The 24,781-nt window shown below is 41.4% G+C and overlaps 1 protein-coding gene across 1 annotated transcript; it reads right to left on the bottom strand.

The window, feature by feature from the left end:
- Positions 1-300: 300 nt before the first annotated feature.
- Positions 301-21,506, bottom strand: LOC144741854 (double C2-like domain-containing protein beta; the record flags this gene model as incomplete). Its single annotated transcript, XM_078624348.1, has 7 exons — positions 301-434; positions 938-1,034; positions 2,911-2,992; positions 6,620-6,777; positions 13,400-13,526; positions 16,563-16,672; positions 21,432-21,506. Coding segments are annotated over 7 exons (783 nt in total), but the record flags the coding sequence as incomplete, so codon positions are not given.
- Positions 21,507-24,781: the final 3,275 nt, after the last annotated feature.

Raw genomic sequence — 24,781 nt, 5'->3', positions numbered from 1 at the left:
CTGTGAATCTCTGATTTAATAGGATTTGCTCCTTTTTATCCTCGTGGCTCCTGCAAGAAATCAGCGCTATGAGGCCTAAAATGTAACGCTGTGAGTAATTTAGAGTTTTGGTTAAGCCCTGTTGAGTGGAAGGATATTCCCTAAGAGGGGTCACAGGTCACTGTAGATACCGTGAGGGAATATCCAGAGAAGAGCTGTGAGGGGAGAGGACAAACGGAAGCAGGAGTCTTTTCTGGGGCAGCCAGGACGGGACCGGGGGCAGTTGGTGGGCCGGGAGGGTGAATGACGGGATGTGAGTCTTTAGTCATTTAGTGAACCAGGTAATTCATTGGTCAACGTGTGCCAGCGCTCGATTTTCTTGTCCTTGTTTTTGAGGCAGTCAAACCAGTGTTTGAGCCGCTCGCCGTTGGCATTGATACCCAGAGATACGCCACCTGAAAGGAGACACAAGAAGATTTGTGGCGGTCATGTGTTTTTAAGGTTTATTCCTTGAGGAAAGGATCATTAAAAATAGACTTAGCACCAGTGGAATGTCACCTTCTGGCTCAGTTTTCATGTCATTGTTTGACATGAAGGTGGTGTTTTTTTGTGATTTTGAGATCACTTTTCATTTACATTTTTAATCAAGAGGCTAATTATGAAATGTATATTTAAGGGAAATGTCTATTTAAAGGAAATATGTATGTATATATATTTCTTGTGGAAGAGAGTGTTTTCAGCATCAAGCAGCTCATGTCGTAATGAAAACACGACAGCAGAACTTGTGAGTTCTCAGCACGATTGTTTGTTCCTCAGCCTTCAGTCTCAGGAAAGGACCCAGCAGATGGCTGACTCAGCTGGGTAGAGGACCAGTGGTGCTGCTGATGCTGCTGATGCTGCTGATGCTGCTGAAAAGCAGCTATTTGAGCTCAACCCATAAGGATACACCTGTGCTTACCTATGAAATCGTTAGACTTCCCAATATCATAGTCCCACACGGTCACCTCCAAAGTCTTTTTGGTGAGGTCTGCATATTTGATGTCGTAGCAGAATTCCTGTAGAGAGGAAAACATGAGAAAATAAGTCTCTTATACTTCTTCCAGTGTGATTATATACTGATACAAATTTAATTTCAACTTAAAATCGACATATTTCAGATCAAATCAATCAACTTAAGCTTAATTCGTGATATAGTGTGAAAAAAATTTCACGCTCAAGGGACAGAAGGTAGCATGCTAATGCTAGCGGTGTGTGTTCCCTGTGGTCAACGGGTTTGATATGTCCTCAGTCATAAATGTTGTGCTGAACAAAATCCATCTCATGTATTGATCTAGTCGGGATGATTCAGAAACTGACCTTTGGTGCAGCTGAAACCGTTGTGCCAATAACATTCCCAGTGTTGGTGATATGAAATATGAGACCATCACAAAGAAAGGGAACATCTTCCTTGACTCATTAAGTTTCCACATTGACTGGAAAAAAAATGAAATGGGATGCTGCCCCCAAACACTTGGTCAGGTCTTACACATTGCACCTTCAAAAACAGGAGTCAATTCTGCTTCACCACTTCCACAAAACACACTTAGCTCCACGGAAATGGGTTTGCATAATAACCCCTTGAGACCTGAATGCTGCTCCCATTTGTTTAATTTTCTGGTGAATCACGTCACCCTAACCACCTCATTGAGTTTTAATTTCCTTTGTTAAAAGAATTCAAGCCTAATGGTGCTGCAGTCGTTGCTTTTTGTCTTGCTAAGGGGGGTGGGGGGGTAGTTGTTCAGTGACCCGCCGCTGCTGTTAAAGAGAAGATTGAACACTTTGATGTGAATAATGGAGCAGTGTTGATGTTAAATGTGGTCAATTAAGCCAACCTGACTGCATCAGCCGGTCCGTTGGATGCTGCTCAAAACCTCCTTGCTCTTGTGGCTCTTATAACAAACGGGTTGTGTTTTAAACTGCATATTTAATGACGTTACAGGACCCATTCAAGTCAATATGAAATGCTCACCAGGTTATGACAGTAGATAATACACTGTCCAAAAAATGATACAGGTATTCTTCAGTTATTCTGCATATCAGCTTGTAGTTCAATTCAGGTTGCCATTTTGCCTCAATGAAATCAGTGCCCTCATACGATGCCAGACCTTGTTGTTTGTCTCTGACGGAAAGGCCAAAAGGTGGATGGAAGAATACGGGCAGAAAAAATGTCAGAGGAAATGTCAAGCCTCTGGCCTGCGTCTGTGTTTGGCCACAGACGCCCTCTCGTATTCAGGGAGATACTTCCGAGCCCAGCTACCCGCTGCCACGGAGAACCGAAGGGGCCACCTCATCCTTGACAACGTGTGTCACCCGTCCAAAAAATAAAGCCCAACTCACGGCTGCTCAAAATAATATATTTCAGCGTCGGCAGATATTTTTGTCTCATCACGGCAAGACTTCAAATTACTGATGGCAGCATTCCATCGAGGTATTCCAGAGCTAGACCCTCACTACTGTGCTCACTGGGAAAAGTGTTGGAAATGAGCCAGTGGTTGTGTCTGAGTCGTATCTTCTTCAGAGAGTGATCTTTGTCTTTAAATGTTCTCACCCTCATCCTGTAATAATTTAGAGTGAATGACAGAGGACATGACATGAGATATGCGTCTAAACTGCCTGTAAACCACTGGACAACCTTGGCTGAGGATTTTTGTGATGTATCGTCGTCCTCCATCAACGACAGTTTGAATCCTGCTGCACTCTCCAAAAGTCAGCCTGAGGTAAACCAAGAAAAACACGTTCCAACCGACAGCGACGGCGTCTGTGAATGGCTTTTTTGTAGGTCCTGAGGTTATGAAGATTGTTGAGCACATAATGGCACCAGATCAACTTGGATAAAAACACACACAAAAAATCAACGTCTGAGCAGTGTTTTTTTGTTGTTGTTTTTTTTACCTCATTGAACTCTGGATTGAGCGTTTTCTTTTTCACGGCCGTCTTGTGCTTTGACTTTTTGTTCTCGTCAGGCTTCAGGTACCTGAAAGAGAGCGCAGGGAGGAAGACTTAATACGGGGGGTAACACTGCTCGCCTCACAAACGGCTGCCTACTTTGCAGCCAGGACCATGCGTCAAGGAATTTGCAGTGAGAATCAAACTGTCAGAACATAATGCAGGAAGTTTCCAGTGATATTAACCAGGAGGGAAATGTGTGACACTTTTCACTAATATCGTACTATATTTGTAGGTTGTACAGTATTTGAATGTTCCACTATCATCAAGTTAAAATACATTGTTAGAAATGTTCTCAATCACAGACGGAGGCCATATACCAAGATTAAGAAAGAAACTGGAGAAATGATTTTTGATTTATTTTAGACATAGCTGCTGAGCCCCGTCCTTTGCAGATGTACTCTGGTAGATGGACAGCTCAGCCAGTCTCATTTAAAGGATAAATGTGTCCCCTCATTCTCTTAAAGCTGATACAAAATCCATGAAGTTCACTTATTTCCCATTTACTGCTTTACAGTTTATACTAATAAAGCAAGAAAATCCAATATTCCAGATTTGAGTATGTTGAGCTGAATCTGATAGATGGATATTTTTTTTCATCTCCAGAGAGAAATTCACAGCCTGTATCTAATATAGAGTCAGTTGAAGTTGACTGTGATTTTAACGACGGTGTCTATGTAGAATTGTTTACAGGTGCTTTGTCGGTCCTCTACGCCGCCATGTGACAGACGTTGGTCTCATGAGTCGGATGTTAAACTGCCTCGACACCCGATGAGAAAATTTCCACTGAGCTTTTTTCACGAGCATTATTTCTGTGGTTAAAGACAGGCGATGACTGGGCTCTGTCAGTTCACAACATCATCTCTCAGCATCTAACGCGCACCTCTACTTCATGTCTGAAATAAAGAAGGTGGGAACCACCGCATATGTCTTTATCTTAGTCACGTTACAAGTGAAGATGCCTCCTGTACAAAGCCCAAGGATGACTGAAGGGAATTATGTGAAACCGCAGTTCTAAATACATCACACTGTGCACATGTGATACTGTTGTGACCCCCAGAGGGTGCTGTGGCACTACCCTTCAATCACACTGTGCACATCATTTTACTACACTTTCTGACCAACTGTGATTTTCACTGACGGCATTGCTCCTGTTGGTGATACACCTATGAAGAAAAGAATCTGATGTCCTCATCTGATTAGATTAAGGAGGTGGAATATGACACTTGGAGAATCACACTTGTACATCACAGCACTGGAAACGTCCAGAGTGCATTTTATTAAAGCATTAAATCTTCACATTCCTTTAGAATTTTGTTTATTTTTGCTGACGCAGCGATGTTACAGTGATATGCTGGTGGAGGAGCGTGTGACTGCTATTGTAAATATATACCGATTTGAGAAAAACATTGCATTCATTAAGGTCAGTGACTCAGAGGTGATAACTGATCGTTTGTGCCACTGTTGTGCTCCGATAACAGGCGTATGTGTTTGTGTGCCTACGGTTTGGACCTTTGTGCCTTCATAAATGATGCAAGAGGCAGGTTTACTCAAATCAGACTGTGCACACAGTATGTTGTGTGTTAACTCTTCTTTGCTTTGCACAAATAGCTGTTTGGGGCAATAATGCTCAATTTGATGTGGTGTATTTCAATCCTGCAGGCAATTATGGCGGCTTGTCGAATTCATTTCATGTGCTCACTGGACCCACACAGGCTTCAATTTCCCAAGGTAACAGGACACTTAGAGGAAGGCTACTGGATTATTGCTCACCAACGCAACCGAGGGCAGTGGGAGCTGGGACTGCTGCTGCTGAGCACATTGCACTGAACCTAATTATTATTAGCTGTGGCCAAAACGGTTCGACAAGTGGACTTGTGACCACAAGGCCACTGGATCGATTTCCCGTACGTGATGGAAAATGTGGCAGGATGTGAATCCCACTGATCCCCAGGAACATCAGTTTAGGCAGGTTGGGCAGATGGACACTTCTGCACCTTTGACATGTGTTAGAATGTCTGTTTGTAACACTGTGTGTGTCAGCACGTCTGAGTGCAACATTGTGTGAGTTATTTTGCTGGGTTAATTCGTTAGCAACTGGACTTCTAGTTTGCTTGCAGACGTTTGGCCAATCATCCGAGTCTAGTGGGGAGTCCTGCTACTAGAACTGTTGGGTCGTTAGCTCACACAAAGGAGTGGGAGAAGTCCAGTTGTCAACAAATGAACCCAGAAAGATACCATGACCTGGATGACTGAGAACCTTCACAGACATTTTGTGTGTTAGCATGTGTGTGTGTAACACCATATGTGTTGCATGTTTGACTGCAGGAATTGTGGGAGGAAGAGGGTGAGTTTAGCTGGATTTATGCTGTCGAACAATGGCGTACCTACGGCGAAGGGTCTGCTTCAACGCTTTGCCTATGGTGTAATTGGCAACAATTGTGATTGAACTGTTTGCATCACGTGACTTCCCAAGCTCTTGGAGCATCACTTCTGTGTTTCTGTGAGAAAACTACAACATTAGGGCAATGAGCGAGGTTCCAATCTTGTCAGATTTGCAGCGGGGTAACAAGATCAGGTCACTTTCAGATGCTATTGCTTGAAGTAAACAAAGAACACGAAGTATATCCCCATAAACACGGCAGCATCATGTGATGCATCCACTCCAGCAGCACATTGGCTGGTGAATGAGAAAACCAGCAGCACAGACTGGATCTGGTAGAGTATACATTTCCTTTATTTCCTTTCACACGAGCCCGCCAGTAAATCTATTATCTGTCTGCGTGTCCTTCAAGCTCCAAGGGGATGGAAAAACTGTCGGAAAATTGTTGCCAGCCCCTCTACGAAACGCTTTTGTTCTCAAGGTGCGCACAGCAGAGTCAGAAATTAATTGCACTTTCATTGCTCAGCCAGATGAAAGACTCTGGGAAATGTTCAGGTGTGATAAATAGGACTCTCCTTCACAACTGCACCCCTGGATGGCTGGGTGTCTTTTATTCTGCTGATAATCACAGGTAGTCACATAATTTCAGCTAAAAAATCAGCATTGCCAGCTAATCCATCACAGCATCACTGCAGCGCATTGTATGTCTGCTAAAAGTAGACTTATTTCGAATGACATTTGTTGAAAGGAAAGACGGTAAGATTCAACAGGTGACAAGCCAGGTTTGCATATCATCAATGCTGCATATTCTAATCATAATCTAATGTGGAAATCCACATGTAACCGTCTATATTTAACCAACGGACAGGGACTCTGCAGTGTGTCCATGAATTCCTGATAGACGCTTGTTCCAGTCCAACTGTTCCAAATGACTGTGCCGAGTTTTGTCCCCCTGCACCTCATCGTGTACTATCAAATTAAATTTACCGTTATTCAGTGTTATTGCTAGAAAAACATAGTTTTCTGGCTCACCAGTGTTATATAAGGTGCAGCAAAATACATTCAAGTACAATGGAATGAAATACAATGGATACAATAGAATGAAAAAAAAATCTAATCTCTCTAAGATGTAGATTTTACTTTGCTCAGGAACATGTTCACAATATTTACGTTTCGTTGGATTGTTGAAATCTCCTTCTGGTGGAAATATTAGGTATAAGGATTCTTAACCGTTTTAAAACATGAATTAGCATATTGTCTGTGCATACTGACGTTTTAACGTAGGGGTCGGAGAAGCCGTTGGCGTCCATGGCGGCCAGGTGAGCACAGCGTATGATGCCAACGACCAGACAGGATTTCTGTGTGTTGTACTTGAGAGAAATCATGATGCGTCCTCGCTCCTCCAGCGACTTGTCTTCGGTCTTGTTCACCTGCAATTGGGGAAAAAAAACAAACAGCAATGTATAGACAAGTGGCTTTACACGTTCACAGACGAGCGTGACGTTGTTTTTGAGGGCGATTGTAGTTGTTGTTCAATTGCATATTCAAACATCACACAATGTTCCATGTCAATCATTTTTAGTATCAAGCTTCTCTCCGTCTTGTCATTGAAATTCTACAGCTGCTGCTTTGCTGCTCGGCTGTGTTTGGAAAATCAGCCAAACACTGATTGGCTGATTGATGCCGTCTCCCTCGCAGACAGCAACTTAATGGCCTCATCAACATTAATTTGTGCCTTAGGTACAAAATGAACGTCTAAACTGACATATGACCTGCACGCTACGAGTGGGAATTCATTTCAAACACTTCAGCCAGGCGCTGCACCATGTCATGAACGATATGTGATGATAATTCTTGTGCGGTTTGATCAAAAAATACAACGAAGCCTCAATATTTCTCAGCTATTATAATAAGACACATACACTGGTGTATTCCTCCACCTTAATTGATTTTTTGCATGAATTATTAAACTATAAAAATTTTGCAATCTAATAAGAACCAGGCAGTGAAAACACTTCCGTGTTTATGGAGCGTTTATGACATCTGAACATCTTTCATTTCCTGTCGCATCAGATTCAGTGAACAGTGGCTGACACACTGATTAGACTTACAACCGTTTGACTTAAGAACACAAATTTTAAGAATGACGCTTGAAAACGTTTCCTTCCACAGGCACCTTGTGATAGTGATACATGGGAACTGTATGAATTGATTGAATTTGCCATGACACTGTTGTCAGGGAAACACCGGTGATTTGTAATGCAAAGAAATGTTTTAAAACTGTAGCTGACTGCATGAAGACTAATTCATTAGGTGTTGACAGGTTGGTTGGACTGATTAGCAGCCAGTTTACCTCCATGCTCTGGAAATGGCTGATATTTAGAGGCTTTTCAAGCCTGCTTTTACAGGTGCAGCTGAAACCTTTACACGTCCCTGCTGCCAACTTATCGATCACACAGTCAATTGATGGAGGTAGTTTTTGTTTACTTGTCAAAGGTTAAATAATAAGTGAAGCAGACTCCTGCTGTGGCTTTTGTTCTTATGTTCTTACCATTTCCACCCCACAGAACTTTGTTTTCTTGTTAATGCAGCATTTTTTTTTTCTTTTTTAATTTTGGCTGCCATACCCGACGACTTAGAAACCCAATTTACCAGCAACACTCTGACTGAGTGAATATGCAGCACGCCTTTCTCCAGCACTTCCAAATGTAATTTTAAAAGCATATAGAGTACAAGAGCATCCCTATCAGCACTGCAAATGCACAGAGGCTTAACCGACAAACGTCTAGCTTATCGTCAACTATTTGATGAGCCCGTGGAAATGTGGCCATTTGGGCCATTAGTTCTTCCAGTTTGATTCAAGGCAATTCAGAGTGATGACACACACACACACACACACACACAATTCATTCCTGCCTCTCTGGCAGTTTTGGTATCTTTGTTGCACAACAGACAATTAATTCAAACCAAAAGAGGCTGGAAGCGAAAGTTGGAGTTATTTGAACAAAACTTGCCAACTAAGCTGGAAGTTTTCTGAAAAAGCTCTTTCTTGCTAGTTCTCAGGTGAACAACACATTATGTGGTATTGCACGAACAACTAAACCATGAAAACAAACCTACTGGTTACAAATAAAGCGGTTCTGTGTGTATGAGTCATTGAAATTAACAAAGTGCTACGAAAACAGTAAAAAAACAAACACAACTTACAGCTTAACTAATTAAGCTGAAATGCTTTTGGAGGTGGGGAGAAAGCCAAAGTACCTGGAGAGAACCAACACAGACATGGGAAGAGCATACAAACCCCTGAGGCGAGGATTCAATCTCACGACCTTCTAATGACTGCAAAGATTTTAGCTGAATTTAAGAGACGTTTGTCCAGCTCAACCCAGAAAATATTTTCCACTGAAAGATGCTGCAATGGACTTATCGAAGTTCTGGCGCAATCAACCAGCTTCCAGAACACAGGTGAACAGATCTCGCGCTGTTATCTTCATAACCAACCATGCAAAGAGCAGAGCTCTGATTTCACACCCTCACAAACTGTAAGAGATCTCTGATGCATGAGAGCTCTCTGTGGACACCGAAGCCCGTCTCCACCACGTTCTGGTACAGGGTGTAGGACACAGCGCTCAATCTGTCCACAGCAGGATACTAATCAGGCATCTCAAGTGGGCCGACGCTCTCCACATGAATCACAGATGACTTTTACAAGACGTCTCACTGGACCAGCTCGTCTGGCATGCCAACATGTCTCTGCCACCCACTGCCCCGGTTGACCCTCAAATCTATTTCATCCTTTTCATCCGTGGCTATCAACAACTGCTGAAAAAGGAACACAGAAATGTCTGACTGTAAGAATGTGTGTCAGAATCTGAGAATAAGTTTCAGGCATGTAAAAATATCTGAGTTCTTTTAAAAAGATACACCAAGTATATATGCTCTCCGGAAAATGTGGGAATTATCTGAACTAGCAAGACCATAACTGGTTACGCCACTGACTTTGATTTATAAATAAAGTTAGAAATTTGGAAAAGTTATGAAAGGAATTTAGTCTTGTAATATCCTGTAATATCATCTAAGAGAGGACCAAATTCGTCTCTAGGATGGATATTTTCAGTAAGTGCCCGATAAAGAGTTAATAATGTCTGTTTTGTTGCCCTCTGAAAAGCTGTAAAATGAAAACCTTTTTAAAAAAGGCTGTACAAACCTCAGGCTTCCTCCGTGTTGTCAAGGTTGTCTGACAAGTTCTGTGCAGCACTCAGTGCATCTTTTTCAATTTCACACCCACAGACAATCCATTTAGCCTGGCAACCTTCCTCCCCTAACATCATTTTCTTTTTAGCTAGTACACAAACAAGACATTCAAGATTTAACCGATGTCCGTGTTTTCACCATTCATCACAGAATCGCATCTATTTCTGCAGCCGCACTATTAATGGCGTCTCCCAGCGTTCCTCCTCTGAGCGCCCCCTCTTCCTGTTTCCATTAATCTCCTCAAACATGAAATCAACTTACTGCGCAGTAGTGTTTGCTTAACATATGCCCGATAATTGTACCATCGCCTGAGGGGAAACTCAATTAAGATTGGCTGGAGGATCCATTAATTGAGTCTAATGCTCTGTAGAACCGGACACCTTTGATGTGACTGTCTGAACATCGTTGTAAATGAATGTGGCTCCACTGCTAAATAATGTACCTCACTGCCGCTGCCACTGGTCTCTGATCTCTGCAGACGAAGCAGCGAGGAAGCAGCGTCTATTTGATTCCAGGTATTAATCTGAGCCCAAGTGGTTTCCATATATGCATGTACAGTGTACAGTCTGTCCAAGAGGACTAGTGGTGTTAATGTCCTTTGACGCGGTCAATGCCAGCATTATAATATGTAATTTGACGTGGAAAAAAGCTAATTAACTGCCTCTCTTGTTAAGACGAGGCGGCAGGTGGACTAAAATACCAAACTGAAGTGCAGCCGCAGGGTTCAACACAGATGGGAGTTAAAAGAAAACTGAACTCCAACAACGACGGCAGAAGTGAATGAAACAACACAATCCAACACAACAAACAAATATGTGTGAATTTCTGTAGAGGCCGTCTAGACAATTGTAACTGAGATGTTGGGGTATACAAATAAAATTGAACTGAATCATTGAAAAGAATCAATGAATATTATGTATCAGTAGTAACATTTATGAACTTGACATTCATAACTCCCACATGCGCCCATCAGTCAAATGATTTATCACTTCCTCAAACCTGATAATCGACTTTACAAGCGTTTCATGTTTCCACTTGTCTGTTTGCTCAGATAAATGATCTGCTGATTTACAATGGTGCCTTTCAGTGAATGTCTTTGTTGAGTTTGGGTCAGTGTGCATCATGTGGGCGATACCACAGTTATAAATGACACTGTTTCTCCACGACAAATCAAATCGCTTTCAATGTCTGGTGCACTTCCTGTTTACAGCTCCGGCTGTAAATCCATTAGATGGACGAGGAGCATTGGTGGTGAGGCAATAGAAAGAAAGGACGGATGCAGGGCTGAGTCCACTGCAGGGAATGGAATCTTCAAGAAAACCAGACCAGAACTTTAGATTCCAGTCCAAACGTGACCAACAACAAACTTCTCGGTTGAGTTTATCAGTTTTAAAATGCTCAGAGAAGCAGAAGACCTTTTGTCTCCTCTTCGAGAAGCAGGAAACAGAATATAAATTCATCTCCTGATGTAGGGTAACTCAGATCAGCACCTCTCGGACATCGGCGGGGAGCTGACGGCTGCTGATGCAAAAGAAGAGACCGCAGCTTCCAGTGAGTCCATGTGGAGCAGAAAACTGTGCTGATAACAACAGATAAGATACCCTGGTGCTCAGTATATAAGACTATTGCTCAGTCCCCTTTTTTATATTGTAAATAAAGCAGGATTCAGTGGCTCCTGAATGCGTTTTCCTGCTGCTCCATTGGTGATTGGAGTTGTTCATTGGTCTGTCTGGATTTCACTTGCTGGCCTTTTGTCAGCGTCTCTGGAAACCTAACGTGTGTGTGTGTGTCAACTAATGACTTAGTTCAGATGTTTGTAAGAGCCGGCTTTGGAAGAGGTTGCAAAGGCCTGTTTGTGTGTCTGCCTGTGGGATTATACCATTACATCCTACTTGGTGGGGGGGGTTATTTGGTTTTATTTTTCTCTTTCTCACCAGTGGTGGAAGTCTTGACGGCTCAGCTCTCACCACGGTTCTACAAAAATGATCAGGTAGAATTTGTCATGGAGGAGCTGTGCAGCAATGGGCAGGGCGGTTTAGACTTTTGAGGCAGATCAATTAAAGATAGGCACACACACTTACTTTGTCCTTGTTACTACCTGTAAACCATCAGACAGACCACACATGAGTAATATGAGTGCAGAGACCTGTTCACTTCAATTTAAGATGCTTTCGAATGTTAATGTTAATGTTTTGTGTATTTAATTATTAGTTCATTTGAACTGTCTTCTTGTGTGTTGTTGATTTTTTTTTTCCATTATATATCACGAAACTTTGAAATGTTGTGTTGTGTCTAACATGGCAGCGTGACCGCTCCCCGTCCAGATGGACCACACACTATAATTCCTCTGAGCCCCTCCAAAAAAACAGCTTTGTGTTCCCTCCAGTTGTTTATCACTGTAGCAGTAATACATGTGGTTTGGAGTCGACAAATCAACAGCTTCATAAGATTAGCTTGGATGCGTCGCGACGAGACAAGGCGCTATTGAAAAATGAAAGTAATCATTTTTTTCAGGCGGCGGGGTAATCAACAAATTAGTAGTAATCTCCTATAGCTCAGCCCTCATTATCCCACTGAGCTGAGGGGAGAGAGAAATGCATCGCACAGAGACATTAATCCAAGATTCCCAGCCAGATTAGGCTGCTGCTGTCGTCCGCTGATGACGGCGGATGGAGAGGTGTAGCACGACGTCACGTTCTGTGTCTACAAATGAATGATGGTCAGCAAGGACGCAGCTGCACACAGTAGCCTTTATGATTGTGATGTGTTTTCTTGATCGTTTGGAATGTGGAGATATTTTTTGAAATGGGACCTGAGCCATATGAAACATGTTTTTTTTCCAGGGTTGAACGGATAAACCATTCACAAAGCTTTATCAGCAGGCACAAATGAACCAAAAAGACACGGCAGCTGGCCGCTAGATGACATGATGAAATGCTCTGTTTTACTCTCCCCGGCGCAGCAGACAACATCTTTTGTTCAGCTTCTCACCGGTGCCGTAAACCTCCCTCTCAAATCTGCTGCTGCATGCTGAGATGGTTTAGGCTTCCCAGATCTGTCTGTTGGGTCTTTACTGTGAGGATGTGGACGACGATTTAAAATGTTTATATGGAAGATGAAGAGTTACACAAAACGCACTTGTGGTGTGAATGACTATTTTGTATTTGTATTCCGATGTCCTGGTTTGACAGCTGATTCACTCAGGTGTGAAAACATACAGTGGTCTTTGTTTATGCTAATGGACACATGTCATGTACTTGCTGCTGATGGAAGTATTCTATCTTTTATTCCTCCTTATTTCATAAAAACAAAAACAAATTGCATTTAAGATCCCTTAGGTGCTTAGGTTGTACCGTCCTGAAGGGTGCGATCTTCTAAACGGTGCTCAGGTGCTCTCATCCTGGCATCTTTGCATGATATCCCCCACACGCTAACCAAAACCTACCAGGTGTCAGACTGGTGACTGTTGGATGCGCTCAGGCATCTTGTGCCTTTTTGTGGGGTGTTATTTTACACGCCCACATGGACGAGGAAGCATATGAGGAGAGGAATCGGTCTCTCCAAACACAAAGCTCTGTACTCCAAGTCTGGATCCAGAATTATATCTTTTTAAACGGTGTGGGCAGTTTGAAACTGATATTCGATTACAGTTCAATGACACTTCTGTTGCATGCTCTCGAAACACATCATCCACTCCCGCACCCCACTCAGCAGCTCGAATCTACCTGAACCTCCTCAGCGATTACAAATATCTACATGTACGCTCGTGCAGCGACCTGTTCAGTGGCTTTGACTTACAGGTAACTGCTTCTCCAGGCAGTTGTTGAAGTTCTTGGTTTGGTTGGGCTTCAGTTTCTTGAGGGGGATTCGTGTTTCTCCGATGAACTCGTTGTGGCGAAACTTGTCTTCGTCACACACTGAAATCCTGAGAGGAGGAGGAGGAGAAGGGGAATAAGCAGAGGCAGACGTGAACGGACTAATGAAGGTCTGGAGCTGGATATAAGCTTATAGGCTCTTAAATCACAACGATTCACACCTCTGCAAAATCGTACTTAAGAACACACTTAGTCTGTGGGGTCTCAGTTTGTCAGTGAAGGACTTCCTAAGGTTCATACCGCACTCAATCAGCACGACAGAAACTGATGAGATAGTTGTGATTCAGGTGGAGTGCAGCCAAATGTAGAATCAGAAGAGACTTTAGTGAATAAAATGAATTTGTACTGACGTGTTCCTGTTCAAGTCAAAACCATTAAACCAAATTTCATCCTCAGCTGAAATTTGGTTTTATGGTTTTCACTTTGACAGTTCTTATGATATCCGCCATATGTCTTTTCTCTGTTACAGGAAACCACATGTAAAGGAAAGAAACCAGGAAGAACCTACATAACAGCATAATTGAAGAAAATAAAATAATCAGTTACATAGAGAAATATTAATGATTATAATTTTAATTACATCTGAACAATTACCACAAATACCCAGACTATAATATTTGGGGTCATTTCTATGTATTAATAATACATTCTTTTAAACCATTGCAAATGTTTGTTCAGAATGTAGAAAAGTCATCCAAAAAGTCATGTGCCTGTAATTATTTACACTGATAAAGTCACCGTCAGACTTTTATTACACTAAAAACAGAATACAATCTGTCAATGCATGGACGTTCCCTGGCAAGCGTCCACAAACACTGGTTCGCTGCTGCATGTTCAATACCGAATAAATGATCAACAGTGCACGGCGTTTACGTGACGTGACAAGAAAAATCAACGCAGAGAACAATGAGTGGAATAGTGACGTCACAGCTCAATGTTCTTCTGGCCACGCTGCTGAGGAAATGGGTAACGTTAATAATTAATCAGACAAATGAGCAATTTATCTGCAAAGAAGTGATGTAGATTGGATGATCCAAGACACTTTTTTCTTGATGAAAAGTGAACTTTGGATGTGATGGTAAACGGAGAATGAACGTTAACATGCTGAAACAGTTACGCTAGTATTACATTTTCGTGACTGAAGCCAATTACTTTTCTAAAGTAACTTTCCCAACGAGTCTGTGCTCTTTCTTTTGTATTATGTCGTTAAATGTTTGACTTTCCCTGAACACAACAATTTTCACTGCATGAAACATGATTAGAAACCTTGCAAACATGAACACATTCTTACCAATATGTTCTTCAGTCAGACTCTCCATAAATGCTGGATGCTGAAATGAAGCAGTTACGAAGTACAAAAGAACACATATAGAGTATGTATATACTGGAGCTTAGTTCTAACCCTCCAGACTATATATTCCTGTCCATCTATTCATCCCATTCATAATGAAAGTCAATTATTGGTGTGGGAAAACATAGCCCTCAGCAGAAATACAGTATGTCCTCAATAAATGCAGAGAGCTGGCATAAGCACTCACTGCTCATACATCCAGCACATGGAATATGTATGTTTCAACTGTTTTTCACTGATGAATGCAGGACAACACGCAGCCTTTGTGCAACCAGTGCTGACAAGGATGTATGTGCGTTAGCAATGTAGCTTGTAGGCGATGCAGCAGAACCAGACTCACAATGACACACCTGTTCTACACACACGGGTGGTGCGGAATTCAGATTTCATTTCGAGAAAGCGTGTTTCCAGGAAATGGTGGAGGCTCTCACAGAAAATGGTTAATTAATCAGTCAATAGATTTAGCTACAGACGTTCATTGTTGTAATGGAACTGAGTAAAGTGACGGTACAGTTCTGGTTTCGCTGCTGCGGAATGTAACAAAAAACAAAAACAAAAAGCCATGAAATTGGAGTTGGCAGAGCTGTCGTCGCCTGTCAGTAACAATGGATCAGAAATTACCTCACCAGCTGCACTTTGCTCTCCAGTTTATAACCTGTTTTTTTCCACGCTGGAAACCGTAAGATTTAATTTGCAATAACTAAAATAGTGGTACTATGTGGTACCTAAGAGGATTAGGGCTACATGTAAAGGACAATTGGAGGTCAAAATGTATAAATTAATTTGAGTTCGGAGAAAAAAAGTCAGAATTCTGACTTTAATCTCAGAACTCAAATCAACATTTACATGTCAATCTGACTCAAATTTTGTATTTACACGCTGCCCTAAACCTCTTCCATATGATCCAAACATGGACGTTGACTGAATAAACACTTGAGCGTCCCTCAAAGACCTGTGAATGAAGACGGAAGACGACCATGATGATTCTGTTGTTGTAGATGAATACAACAGAGACAAACAGGTGGACTGATGACTTTCAGTCAATCTGAGCATCTTCACACACACCGATTGATTGAAAGTCAACAGGCATGTGTCAAACCGTCGCCGTTCCACAGGAATACACACGGAACGATTATGCATCATTATTATACAACCTACTTCCTCCACTTGATTGCGCTCTGATAACACTTTGATAAAAATAAAGAAGCGTGGAGCAGTGAAGTAACACTTACATTATATAACAGTAAAGTTTGGTTCTGTTCTATGTTAGAAGTGAAAATGTTGTCACCCGAACACGTTTGACAAATCTCCCGACGTTTACTCGTGTTTCTTCTATGGGGATCATCATGGACGTCAGTTGGGTCTGAAATGACACCAACACCCCACTCCCACCGACCACACCCCACTGCCCCCACACTCCCACTCGGACATTTTACAAATTTCATCACTGAAAGAAAGATGAAGGATGATTTGAACATGTCCTACATGTTCTTCACTAATCTTCAGTTCAGCATCGACCTCTGTCAGTTTAAACCGTCGATGATCACTCAGGTCTCACGTTCAGTGTGTGAATCCACCCACAGAGACTCCACTAATGTTAATTACTGCTGTGGTTAGAATTACTCATCATGCCCGTGCTTGCTTTACCTCACTACCTTATCTTAAGCGTCCATCAATGTTTGTCATTTGTCATGTTCCACCTTTGTAGCATGCTTCCAAACATTCTCTAACGTACCTGAGTGTTTTGCGGACCATATCCTCGTCAGTGATGCCGTAGTAGGTCAAGGTCTCACTCCACACAGGGTTGAGAGTGTTGTGCAGGGTCTTGGTTCTGAGTTTATTGGCCTGAAAGACAAACACAAGAGTCAGCTATTGAACAGAACTGGAGCTGGTGATTGACTGCCGGGGTTCTTCCTCCTGGCTCAGGAGAGCTCATCACCCAGGTTGTCAGTTTCAGTGGCGTGCGGACGGATTTACACAAGCATCCTTGAGCATACAGAGCCGCTCCGCCTTGGTGAGAATTTGTCAATGCATTGACGTCCGATGGCAAGCGCCCGCAAACACCAGCTCCCTGCTGCATATTGAACAGCATGGAGAATAAATGATCAACAATGGACGGTGTTTACGTGACGTGACAGGAATAATCAACGCCGAAAACACGGTGACGTCACAGGACGGTCACAAGGAGCAAAGTTCTTCTAAGCGCAGTCTAAAAACATTCTTGCACATCAGCGACAGGCTGCAATAAAACAACACATCGGGATTCAAATTTCATACATTTGAGGAAATGAATAATGTTAATAATTAATCAGATAAATCAAAGCAATCTATCTGCAAAGCACTGCCAAGAATATTTATTCAAACTGATGTAGATTGGACGATCCAACACACTTTTTTCTTGATGAAAAGCGATAATTGGATGCGATGATAAAAGTGAATGATGAATGAAATGAATGTTCAAGTTTTCGTGGCGTTCAGATTGGGGAGATGAAGCTTGAGATGGAGATGCTTCTGGCAAAAAACACAACTGTGTATGAACAGAACGTTGGGCTTAATTGGAGTTGTTTTCCAAGCTGTCAGTGTAAACTGTGTTTGTACTGTTTTTGTTGATTTCAATGACTCATACACACAAAGCTGCTTTATTTGAATGTTGTTATGGTGTAGTTGTACAAGGATGATACTGTGTATGTCGTGATGAAAGTGAAACGCAAACACCCGGCACTGTAAGTAACAGGATTATGACTGAAGACAGGAAGTGATGGATTATGAACCCACAAAAATATGTTTTTGGGGTTTTCTTGAGAGTGAGGGCGCGATGGTTCCATCCTTATCGGTCATGGATGTATGACATACACCCTGATATCCTACATCCCGCCCCTCCCATCTTTGTGGGTTGACTAAATGCTAATTCATATAACAGTTTGTAGTTTTGAATTGATGCCAAAGTGACGTCATGATTGACAGATAACTTGACCTTGACCTATGTTCCTGTGATACATGATGAACATTTATTTTTGGGGTCTTATGTTGAAACTCAAAGTGAATGAGCAGAGAGTATTGACATTAACATCACATCTGACGTGTGTTCTGGCGAGAGTTGCATCAGCAGAGAAAACGACTGACAGGCGACATGGCTTTATGCGTGTGACATCTTGTTGGGAGACGAGAACGGTGGAACAGTTCTGGTCGTGTGTGTGAACATGTTATCGTGTGAGATTCAATCAATTAGCTGGTGTGATTATTTGCAAGTGTGATGCCAGGTTTCCGTGTGCACTCGCTGATTGTTTGTCCCTGAATCAGAGGTTGATTCCCGCAGGTGGAACACACACACACACACACACACACACACACACACACACAAACACATGCGCACACATAAATCATCTGATGCTCATTCTTTACTTCACTCTTCTTTCTTCAACAACAGGTTTTTAAAATTTAAGAGTGTAATAATAATATATACAGTATTACTTGTTGTTCTGCCAGGAAATGTACAAATATTGTTTTCTTTACATTATTTTTTCAATTAAAAATAAAAATAATAACAAATTAAAGATTAAATTCTTTAGGTGTTCATTATAAACATAGGGTGACAAAAAATAATCTTACTAATTGTCAAAACCTTCCTTTTTACCTCATATTCAAACTCTGATCATTACTAGTACTTTTTACTTTATTTGTATGCATTGAACATTTATGCAAAAACCTTTTTTCTTTAGATTTTCTTTTCACCCTATAACGGCTCTGTTGCATCCGTTAAAAAAAAAAATCCCCTCTGAGATTAATGAAGTGATTCTGATTCTTCAAATGCTCTATCGCACTGTTTTCTGATGAATAAATGATAATAGCAACCTTTATACATTGTTTGTGTTCAGCCACTGTAATAGAGTAATAAAAACATGGAGAAGAAGTTTGTTTCACTTTCACATTCTTCTTACCTTCTTCTTATCTTCTTATCTATCCTTCTTATACACACCGCTTCCTGAAGTTCAAACAAGTGGGCTGGATGTACGAGTCCAGCTCAGCTACTTCATCACATCTAAGCCAAGGTCTTCGTCGCTTTCAGGAGGGCACCTTGATCATTTCAAAACACCCAGTTTGAAAATGTACTAAGTGGATCATTGGCAAGACGGCAAGAGGAGATGTGATCAGGTGAATTACAATGCAGTTGCTTGCGCGCAGGGATGTAGATAAATCACAATGAATCAGCTTCATCTGCGTTTTCAAACCCTGATAACGCTGACATAAGGTCAGAGTGAAAGTTGTAGCCCACTGTGAACTGAGTCACTTCCTGACTTCTGCTGGTGTGATCGACTCAGCAGCGACGTTTGGGATCCGAAAAGGCTGTGATATGTGACGGGGACGGAGAGAGAGACGAGCGGGCTGAGACGTGAGCAGTGTTCCCATCGACAGATCCCGCTGGAAAAGGTCAATGCATTCTCATCCCACTCTTAACGTGGACGTTCTCTCACGTCTTTTGCACAAGCGCCCTGAGTTACTTCCAACACATAAGACTAAGATTAGACTTCATTATTTCATTCCAGAACAGCTCCATATGAATTCAAAATCCCTTCATATACGGTACAAAATTAAACATATTTATTTGGATCATTTTTCAAAATATCCAATCTTGTATCAAGACATAATCATAAATATTATGATGAATTAAAACGGATGGATTTATTTAAAATGGATTTATTGTGTTTTTGTGTTCATCGTAAATACACCATCATCATCATAGCAATTGAATTTTTTTTTTTTTTATAGTGTGTTGTGTGAGTTTAATTTTATTTTATTTACCTTGTATAATCTTTTTCTACTTGCCTTTTGGAAAAATCTTGCCAACATCAAACTACAATACTGAATCTGTCTGTAATTAACACAGTAATCAGGAATAATTACAGAAATGGCATTGTGCTTCGCATGTGACTATGGCCTGAAAGTGTTGGGAATGTGATGTTTTTGCTGCTGAGCGTCAAGCTTCACTTCTGATTAGAGAGAACTCATGACCTCTTTAGTGGCCTTTAATGGGCCTCTTCCACTGGGCCTAATGATTATTCCTGAGAGCGAGCTGAGAGAGAATATCTGAGTGCCGAGAGGATGTCAGCATGTTGTTGTGTGGCTTTCTGTTCCAACACAAGATTGATCCTGGAAGCAATTTGTCCTCATGCAGAGATCCACCTCTCTTATCACTCAAATAATCCATTTCCATCCAGATGTTGGCTCTGAAGGTCAGGGTTCAACCTGGACGAGTCACCAGCTCCTCAGGGCCACATGAAGGACAACCATTCACACTCACATTCACACCTACGGGTGATTTACAGTGACCAATTAACCTCAGCGTGCTGTTGGAGGTGGGAGGAAGTTGGAGTACCTGGAGAGAAATCACGCAGGGGTTTGTGAGTGAGTTCTTGATATCTCTTGTGTGTGTGTGTGTTCTTCGGCTTACACACTGCTCTGAACATGTATGTTAAGTTGTGTGCTCACGTACAACACGGGAAGATAATGTTCATGTGTTTTCAGGTGGACAAATAATACACTTGTATTATTCTTGTGTTAAAATAACAGAAATGGGTCAGTTTGACCTGAACAACACACGTAAGAAAAGCTAAATTCACATTTCAATGAAATGATGATGACTCACAGTGGGACCAACGTGTCGGTGTATTTCTAGCCTCAAACCACAGCGACTGAGTGCGCACAGGGTGTTTCAGCACTTTGTTCATCCCTGCAGAACAAACAGCTAAAAATGTCTTTTACTGCATGTTCTTTGGTGTGTAAACGGAGTCTGCCAGTAAAAATAACTCAGATTTACTTCACTCACCTCCACCCTGCAAGGATCAAATCACCTGCATCATCCTCTTGGTGCAATTAAATAAGCACAAATCTTATGATTGGTAGAGTCCACAGTTGGTTAAACTGTTCTTTAAGTGATTCAGTATCGTCCAGTTCAGACCCACGGCTTTATCCGTCTGTTCCGTGTCATGTGCTGATAATAATGCTCCAGCTGCATCAGGCTCCGAGCTTTTTTTCTCACAGTCCCAATGACTCATTACACATTCACATGCTTATAATTATCATTCTGTCTGTGCATTCTCCCTAATTAGGCATTTTATTTTGGGGGTTGTGTGTGTGTGTGTGTTTGTGTGTGTATGGGGAGGTGGCGATTTAAAAAAAAAAAAAAAGCAAGAAAACAAAGTTGTGTCTAAATACTGTGCCATCCCAGTCAGTAATTTATGCTGATATGAAAAGTCTGAAAATGACATGGCAGTTTGTACATGATAGTGACGAGTCAGAGCATATTATTGTCTGGATGAGCATGAACACAGTGGCGGCGCTGACAATAATACACAGCTAACATGTTTGCGTCTGACTGGGATTAATTACAGTTCAGAATTAACACAGATCCTCCTCCTTTTTTTTCTCTCTCATTTTTATGTCCTGAAGCAGGTTGACTGGCTCCAGCTGCTTTCAGTCTTTATTCTGAGCATCGCTTGTACGTAACAATGAATATAAGAATCGAAAGTAAACTCAGAGAGTACGGAGTACGGAGTGAAAGTCTAATAATAATTCAGCTAATGTGTCATGATATAGAACAGTATACCTTGCTGGCGCCTGGCAGTAGGTGCAACTTGACGTACGGGTCTGAAAGCCCATTGTGGTCCATTGGCTTGAGCCCCTGTAGAGAGAAACAAAAGGAAAACAGTCATGACTCATGAAAATAAAGAGTCCTTGAAGACATTATGACGCTATTTCCAGAAACTGCTGTGGCTGCCACAATGTCAATTAGACATCATGAGAACATTCAGGCTTCATCTGTTGAAACACCTCACAGGGAACTTTACCCAACTCAGACTGTGTGTGTGTGTGTGTGTGTGTGTGTGTGTGTGTGTGTGTGTGTGTGTGTGTGTGTGTGTGTGTGTGTGTGTGTGTGTGTGTGATTTATTCCTGTTTTAAACATTTACTGAATCCATTTATTCAAACACTTGTGTGAACATATAGGTCGTATTTACATTTTGTTCTATCAGTACATTAGTGTGTGTTAAGGGGGTGTTATTTAGCATATTTAATATATTGTATAGTTGAAAATGCCATGTGAAATCCATAGTAGAGAACCAAATGGAACTCTTTTTAAAAGCAAATCGATGAGAGCCACAGAAGAAACAGGATACAAAGGTCATTCATTCATGGAACAAACAAAACACTGTGAATGTGGGTGAACAGTAAGGGACCTAAATGGAGTTGAAGAGAAATACAGAAATTACAAACACAAGAACTGAATCTGAATGAACTCCAACCATATTACTGTCAGTCTGATGGCTAATTTCCTGTTTGCCTACGAGCTTCATTTGTTAGTTGACTGAAAGAATGGATTGTGTTGTCCCTTGTGTGAACATGATTTGGAGGCTTTGATTGTTTGAGAAATCAGGTTTCCTTTTCTTCATTCGCTCAAGTTGGTCTGGACTTTAGTGACTCTCTATCGCCTCCTGAGGGCCTAAGTGGTCAGGTTACAGGTCAAGTTTAGACAGAAAGTCAGAAGAAGTCGCTGTGACATACAAGTGGTAACTTTAGTTCATCTTTGAATCACCTGTAAGATTTTTTTTTAAATAACACAGTGGCAACGCCTGTTGTACATGTTGTACATTCCCATGATGTACATGTAAATGACATGAATGGCTGATTCAACCCTTCCTGCCTCCAAAGCGTATTTCTTTCAATACTGAAGCCTCCACATCAAACACTTTACAATGTCAGAAGAAAAATGTCATCATCATCAGTTATTATTTTTGCTACCTATCAGCAGGATTTGTTCTTTCTTTCAGTCAACTATAAAGGCAAAACCAACACATACGATGTTGACTCACAATTATCACACTTAATAAGGGGTCTGGGCCCAAAGCCGAGCACTCAGCAGGAAATACTGGCAACAAAACTGTCTCTTCTATGGCTCTAGATCCGGTCTGGGCAAAACAATTATTTGATTTCACCACATTTTTAACATGTCCTAACTTGAATATCTCTCATGCTGCAGATATCCTCATTGGGATCAATTCAGTTGCATACAGCTTCATTCCCTCTGGTCATTGTGTTGAACATATAACAGGTGACATCTCTTTGGAAAAAAAAAGTTTTGTGGGCAGGAATAGCTAAACTTTAGTTAGGAAAAAAGATAAGCATAATATATATATATATTATAATATATAAACATTATATATATATATATATATATGAGATGAGTTATATATATGATGACTAATTAAAGATGAGTTTAATTAGTGCCATGTAAGGATTGGCACAGAGCTCCAAAAACAAATGCTGATGCCGTTGAGATAAAAGCACATCTTTTGAACTCTGGTTTGATGTCAAGATTTGCCGGAGGGTTGTAGTGAGCTGCAGAGAATCTGACATTCCAGTCTCTCTATCTTTAAATGGAAGATTTGGTTGTGTAGCTCAGAACAGACGTGAAGACAGGGACTGAGAGGAGTGCACAGGGAGCGTAACATTTCTGGAACAAAGACTGAGAATCGACGACTGCGAAGTGAATTAATAACATTCGACTGTGAATTTGTTGAGTTCGAGTCAAAGATGCAGGCTTTTAGATTTGTCTGCAACCCGGCTATCTCACTAAAGTTGTGCAAGGCTTAACAGAAAAAACTGGAAGCTACATGGACTCGTCCCAGTGAAAAACAAGGTAATAGAACGGTCACTGTGCAACCTCAATCTCTTCTCGAGCCACGACCCTTTCTCCTCAATCTTGTTTCTGGTTTTCTCTTCCCATATTCAGGGAGCATCCTGGCTGAACATACAAATGTCAGGTGATATACATATATATTATACCGGATCTGAAATTCATATGTTCTCCTGCATGTGCTAGAGATATTAACAGCTCACAACATGTCACCTGAATGTAGTGTTTTCATTCCAGCAATATCAGGCTGAGGCTCTTGCATTGCAGTGCGTTAAAGCACTTGTAGTCTGAGTTGTATTTCGAGCTGTTTTCCGAGCCTCTGACAAGAATTTGCTATCCTATATCTATAGCCATATCAGAATTTAAGATAGCAGCTCGCTGTATTAGCTGTAGTTAGCCACTTAGCTATAAACTGTTTTGTTTTGTTTTTGTATCACGTAGGTGTTTTTGTTCATTTCAGTGACACAGTTCATAGAAACAACTGCTTATTTATTAGCAATGAGTTTGTTTTTAGGGAGTAGTGGCGTGTGGAATGCAGCATAATGTGTTGTTTATCAACTAAGAAATAGCCAAACAAAACTTCTGCTTCTGAGAAGGCAACAGAAGTAGCAACAGAGACAGAAAGGCATCTTCCCCTCCTTCCTTCCCCGCTTTATATAAGCCAGCAAGGTGTTTTTTATTGGATTACTATATAAAAACACACACTGGGGGGTATTATTAAGGTGAGTCAAAAGCAACAGTGTAATATCATCAGTGGCTTTTCATTTTCTGCCATTATTGTAGGTGAAATGTGGCTGTGCATAACAAAGTTACTGAGATGGCACAATGACAGCTGATTGGAGAGGTTAATGTGCATCCTCATCCTCTATTGTCACCTTCAGCGAACACCTAAGCTATCATTTTGAGCGCAGGCACATTAAATGTGGTTGGACTGGGATGAACAGAAAGCTGTGTTACGTCGCTGATTACACGAGCACACTGTGAATACTGGGTTGATCATAATTACTGAGGGTTGGTGAAAAGTGACCACTGCAAGAGGCAGATGGGTAACACACACACCTCGCATCTCACACATTAATAACACATCCTTTGGCTAACAGCCTTTAAATGCTGTGAAATGAAGTTGAGCTCTTTGTGTTTTAAGGATGATGAGCTTCCTTGTCATCTTGCCGAGGAAGGGAGCGGTGTAATAGCACTTGGCATGGGCAGGCAGCAATCAATTCCGTCTTAAAATCACACGAAACAGAGAAGTAAGATGCAAATTA

The sequence above is a fragment of the Lampetra planeri genome, unplaced genomic scaffold, assembly GCF_965212315.1.
Source record: "Lampetra planeri unplaced genomic scaffold, kcLamPlan1.2.h2 scaffold_743, whole genome shotgun sequence".
NCBI classification, from domain to species: Eukaryota; Metazoa; Chordata; class Hyperoartia; order Petromyzontiformes; family Petromyzontidae; genus Lampetra; species Lampetra planeri.
The sequence above is the reverse complement of the archived record's forward strand: the minus strand, read 5'-3'. Positions and strand labels throughout refer to the sequence as shown.